Source organism: Cibotium barometz, chromosome 50 (assembly GCF_041138505.1).
Source record: "Cibotium barometz isolate CiBa-2024 chromosome 50, ASM4113850v1, whole genome shotgun sequence".
Lineage (NCBI taxonomy): Eukaryota > Viridiplantae > Streptophyta > Polypodiopsida > Cyatheales > Cibotiaceae > Cibotium > Cibotium barometz.
Window position 1 is genome coordinate 33619122 of NC_141095.1, and position 6378 is coordinate 33625499.

Below are 6378 nucleotides of genomic sequence, written 5' to 3' on the forward strand. Positions count from 1 at the left end.
TTGAATACAAGACCTTGAGGCACTCGTTGGTTCAACCTTGGTCTTTGAGCAACGAGTTCTTTACTGAAACCTTCGTCTACTAGCAAAGCGCCTGTCAAATATTAATAATATATTAGTAATATATTAGAGAGAGAACGCAGGTGCGGACCCTGTCTTTTCGGGAACTTTTCAAGCCCAGCGTGTGGCTGGAACCGTAGAATCTATTACCGTGTGCCGAAAGATATCAAATTGATGGTATGCTGCCGGTCTGCTGTGTACTCCCGTGACCCGTCTCTTCTCTTCTCTGATCGACATCATGGCCGCGGTTCACTCGAATGAGCAAGATGTGAGAATCGCCATGCCTGCCGTCAATGACTGCGCTAGAGGAGCAGCAGCGCCTCAAGCAGCGCCTGTGAAGAGATCTGAAGTGATGGACCCCTACGAGAAGAAATTGGCCGAGGCAAAGTGGGGGGCGCACGGGGTAGGAGCTCTGCAGGGTGTTTGCAGGTTTTTGGCTTATTGCAATCTCACCTGGGCTACCGTGGTTCTGTTAGGGGGCTTTGTGTCCAACTTAGGCCCTGCAGACTTCCGCATTGTGACCACCTTGCTGCTGCTCGAAGCCGGGCGCCTAGCTTTTGCAATCTTCTGCAGCAAGCTTGCAAGTAAAGCCCTCGTAAGGCTGAGCCAAAATCCAGCCCTTCTTAAGCTAGAAGACAACCAACCCACCCTGTTGACAGCACTGCGAGTGCTCTCCCAAGTCGGGCAAACATTCTTCATCTCGCCCAGCATTGTCTTGCCCATCATCAGGTTAAGGGTATTGCACTCTGATGTACCCAATCTCCTATTCTCTCTCAAGATCTTCTACATCCTTGCCCTCATCAACGCTGCTGTAGGCTTAGCAGCGGTGCTTTGCTCAATCGTGCTTCTTATCCACCTGTTTGATAAGACAGAGCAGAGCATCCAGAAGTATTATGATGAATATCTGCAAAGAACTTTGGAAAGTGGCATTGTTCAAGCAGATGATTTTGAGTTCTTTGATTTCGCCTTCAAGCTGCTGGGGAAGGAGTGTGCAAGGAATGTTCAACCGCCTACTGTGCTCAAGCATTACAAGCAGCTCTTGAAGTACATGCATGCTCATCGACAAGGGGTTGATTTCTTGCAGATATACATGGATCGGGATAACGCGTTTGTGCAGCAAGCTGCGGCCAACGTGGTGGGTTTGTGGGCGGTGCAGAAGCTGCCCGTTAATAGGCTATCCAAGTCATTGCTCACCAAGCTCGCAGACAAGCTAGGGCCCGGGCAAGTGGGTTGGGCAGCGGCCAACAGCTTCGACGCCTTAGCCAAGCTTGACGCCCATGTAGTGCTCAAGAGCACGGGCAGCGACAACACTACAGTGTTGGCCACTCTGATGGAAATGGTGGATCCATCGAACATGCGGTCAGTATACTTCCTTAAACCTCTTGCCATCACCTTAAAATCAAATAGCTACACGTGAAATTTCGCATTTGAACTTGCAAAATTCAAGCATTCATTACATCTTTGCTTCGGATGATCTTACAGGTCTTTGGTTTTTGTAAGAGCGCTTATCAGCTTGGTAAGCTTGAGCAAAGACACCATGAGGCAGTCTGTTGAACTGGTAGAAAAACTTAAAGCCATGTTTAGAGGTGCCAAAGTACATCGTTTGAGAGTATTAGCGGGAACTTTATTATTGAAGATGGAAGAGCTCAACGTTAATGATGAAGCCTGCAAATCTGTCATTGAGGCTATCGAGCCAACAGAGGACAGCTATATCTTCGAGTCGGAGTTGCAGATGCTCAATGAGTTAAGGGAACAAGTTGATCTACGACCGCTTGAAAAAAATGCATTGATACTTAAGGATGTAAAGGGGAAAAAGTTCGCAATCAAAGAAGATTTGTGAAGAATTGCAGAACTAAGAGAGAACTAATTACCTGTTTCTAGTAAAAATGTATTGGAATTTGGTGCTACTGGATTGTAATGGCTACGAGTCACTCTCTCCGGAAGACACTCGCTAGCTATTGTGGTTTCACTAGACACCCACTCGCTAGCAACGTTGTCAATCTTGCAGTAGGAAGGCTTTTCATGTTGAAAAGGATAATAAGCATCCTTTTTAGGATTATAGATTTTGTCTGTTATTTTTATATATGTAGGTTTTAAGGATTAGGAACCATAGATTTTGACAACTGGAAAAATGTGAAATGAAGTTAAGGGGATGGAAAGAGCTCTCATCTATTTTACTTTGTGGATCAATGTAGGTACATTAGCTTTTCATAGGGCTGCCATATTGTTGATTTGTCATATAGTTTGGGTCTTCCTTAGTCTTTTGAGGTAAGCTACTAAAACTTTGTTTTATTTTTGTTTTTCTTCTTAATTGTATGTTTATTTTTAGAATTTATGATTTTTAAATACGAATAGTTCGGTATAGTTTGAAAAGAGCATAAGGATTTTAATGCTCATGAGAAAAGATGAAACTTGGTAAAGATCAAATAAGTTTATGACATTTACCTACCTACATATAAGCACGATCTAGCTTGAGTCAGAGGGATTGATATATATATATATATAGATATATATATGTATATGTATGTATATATATATATATATATGTATATACATATATGTATATGTATATGTATATGTATATACGTATGTATATATGTATGTATATAGGTATATATGTATGTACATATATGTATATATGTATATGTATATATATATATATATATATATATATATATATATATATACAAATGTATATATATATATACAAATGTATATATGTATATATATATACATGTATATATTCATGTATATATATATAGATGTATATATACATGTATATACACATGTATATATAGATGTATATATATATATATGTGTGTGTGTGTATATATATATATATACATATATATACATGTACATATACATGTGTATATATATGTGTGTGTGTGTGTGTGTGTGTAGAGAGAGAGAGAGAGAGAGAGAGAGAGAGAGAGAGATTGCTTAACGTCGACTTAGATGGTTATTTTTACCCAATCAACGGGGAGACTTGAACCGAGATGGGTAAATGTCATCCCAAGGGGGGCAATTCCACTAGCCATTTCTACCACGCTTGGGTGATAGAAAGGTAGTGAGAATTTTCCTCTTAACACACACATACCACTTGAGACGAGGCTGCTTAACGTCGACTTAGAAGGTTATTTCTACCCAATCGATGGGGAGACTTAAAGCAAGGTGGGTAAATGTCATCCCAAGGGCAATTCCACTAGCCATTTCTACCACACTTGGGTGATAGAAAGGTAGACTTGAGAATTGTCCTCTTTACACACACACCCACTTGAGACAAGATTGCTTAACGTTGACTTAGAGGGTTATTTCTACCCAATCGATGGGGACACTTGAACCCAGGTGGGTAAATATCATCCCAAGGGCAATTTCACTAGCAATTTCTACCACGCTTGGGCGATAGAAAGATAGTGAGAATTGTCCTCCTGTACACACACACCCACTTGAGACTAGACTGCTTAACATCGACTTAGAGGGTTATTTCTACCCAATCGACGAGGAGATTTGAACCCAGGTGGATAAATGTCATCCCAAGGGCAATTCCACTAGCCATTTCTACCACGCTTAGGTGATAGAAAGGTAGTGAGAATTGTCCTCTTTACACACACACCCACTTGAGACTAGACCGCATAACATCGACTTAGAGGGTTATTTCTAACCAATCGACGGGGAGACTTGAACCTAGGTGGGTAAATGTCATCTTAAGAGAGAGAGAGAGAGCTTTATAATCTTTTAGTATGTATGTGAAGATTGGAGAAAATCTCATGAGGGATTGTATATTATGTGTATACACAAATATTATGAAAAAAAATATTATTATTTTTATTCAATGTTTACTATTTTATAATAAAGAAAATGACTTTATACTCAATGTGCCACTTCTTCTAATTGAATACTTGATGGAATTAGGTTTATAGCAAGAATGGTAGAGACAGGTAGTTTGAGGTATCCTCTTCAGACCATTTTCTTGAATGCTCCAAGGAAAAGAAGAAGAAATGAAAAAATAAAATGTGCACAGGAGTCAAGGGATAGTGAACCTCATTGTTGTGATGTAAGGGTGCATAATGTTACCTGTAATATCGGTGATGTACTGATGCAAGAGACTCATAGAATTCTTGTAGAAAACGATACCTTTTTTTGCACAAAAATAAGTAGCAAAAGAAACTTTGATGTATTTACCTCAATTTAGTACTAAGAGGTCTCAAATTACCCTAGGTGGAGATAAAAGGATATCTAACAAGAGTGCTAGAAGTGTTCGCCGTGAAATTGCTAGGAATAGGACTCTTTTGAAAGAAATAACAAGGAAAATGGCAAGTGGAGTTTATTTATTAGGGATATCACTGGTTGAAAGTTTGAGACTTATAAGAAGGTACCGTCGCTTCATCGCTAGAAATAGGACCTCTTATAATGCAGCTAGAAGAGTAAATGAGGGTAGTGCAATTACAATGTCTTCCTTTTTTGCCCATGAAGAGAGAGAAGTGCCATTTGCTAATACAATAAGAAGGGAGAGTATCGGAGAAATTCCCTCTTATGTATTTGAAAAAAGAAAGGGAGGGATTTTGTCTATCCTCCATGAACTCCTGCACGTACAAGGTATACATGCAACTACTTGGCCTTTGGTATATTCGTGCACTTTAAGTCACTCATTAGGAGGGATGACACATGAGTGTGGGTTTTGTGGATAGGTTCTTGGCAAATATTATTGTAAACATGGGTGTGTGTATGTTCCTTCATTAAGGTCTCTTTTGATTGGTAGTGACACTACAAGTAAAAAATTTCGAGAAAACATCAAGGCTTATAATAGTGTGTTGGCTTTTTTATCATTGGGTGCACAAATAGATGACTCTCTCTTTTGCAATAGTAGTGTCTATACTTTCAAGGTGCATGGGACTGTTTATCATCGGATTGGGTCCTTGTTCCCCAATAATATGTACAATCCTAAGCCACAGTTTGCACAGTTGTATGTGTTTGATACTGAGCACGAATTACAAAATCGACTAGGTGTCTACTCAACGATAATACTATGCTTATCGATTGCAAATTCACCCAGATACAAATGCATGCTTGCAGCTACGTGGTGGAAGGTTGTTGTTGCAACAGTGGTTGATGCCTATTGTAGTGTTGAAGAGTTATGATTATCTTGGCTAGGCCATAATAAAAAAAGTTTGTGTTCAGAGGTTTGTAGTGGTTTAGCAGACATGCTTCCTATAGAAGGAAGTGGAAGTGGTATTGCAAGACGGACAGTGGGAAGCAGAATAGTGTTACCTTCCAGTTTTACTGGTGGGCCATGACAAATGTATCAACTTTATCAGGATGCCATGGCAATTGTTCGTTCAAAGGACAAGCGTGATTTATTCATTACTTTCACCTGTAACCCAAAGTGGCCAGAGGTATTAGATGCTTTACTCCCGGGGCAAAGTGCATGTGACCGGCTTGATTTGACTACTAGAGTATTTCACCAAAAACATTCAGATATGATGAAAAATATCGTGAATAAGGAGCTCTTTGGTAAGGTGATTGGATATGTGAGTGTCATTGAGTTCCAAAAAAGAGGATTGCCTCATTTTCACACGTTATTGATCTTGGATAGTCCCCATAAACCTAAGACTGTCCAAGACTATGACAGATTAGTATGTGCCGAATTGCCCGACAAGCAAATGTTTCGTACTCTGCATGATGTTGTGTTGCATTGCAATATCCATGGGCCCTGTGGGCCATTCAATCCAAGTACAATTTGAATGGATAAAGGGAAATGCACAAGGAACTATCCACGAGCTTTTGCACAATAGACTACTGTGGATGAGAATGGTTACCCTGTGTATATGCGTCGAAATGATGGAAGAAATGTGGCATTGAAAAAGTGTAATGTTGGTAATAGATGGGTTGTGCCATATAACCCTTATCTTTTAATCACATATAATGCTCATGTAAATGTGGAAATATTCACAACAATAGCAGCAGTGAAATATCTTTACAAGTACATATACAAGAGGAATGATAGAGAAACAATAAGATTTAGCACTCTACAAGGTGGGGATGTTAATGCTGCTTGCGTAGTCGATGCGTTTTAGAGGTATTTGGATGCACGTTATGTCTATGCTTCAGAGGCATGTTGGAGACTCTTTGAGTATGATTTACACAATTAGAAGCCTGATGTGTAACGGTTGTAGGTACACTTAGATGGGGGTCATAATGTTATCTTCAGAGATGATGATTATATTACAGATGTTTTTCAAAGGAAAAATGTAGGCAAGACTACTATGACTAAATGGTTTACCTGTAATAATCAACATCCTGAAGCAAACAATACATTGT

At 39.6% G+C, this 6378-nt stretch overlaps 1 protein-coding gene across 1 annotated transcript; it reads left to right on the plus strand.

Moving 5' to 3' along the window:
• The first annotated feature begins 166 nt into the window (after positions 1–166).
• Positions 167–1944, plus strand: LOC147610043 (uncharacterized). Its single transcript, XM_086786846.1, has 2 exons — positions 167–1416; positions 1540–1944. Exons 1-2 carry the CDS (start codon positions 296–298, stop codon positions 1895–1897), a joined length of 1479 nt encoding a protein of 492 aa, XP_086642972.1. The 5' UTR covers positions 167–295; the 3' UTR covers positions 1898–1944.
• Positions 1945–6378: the final 4434 nt, after the last annotated feature.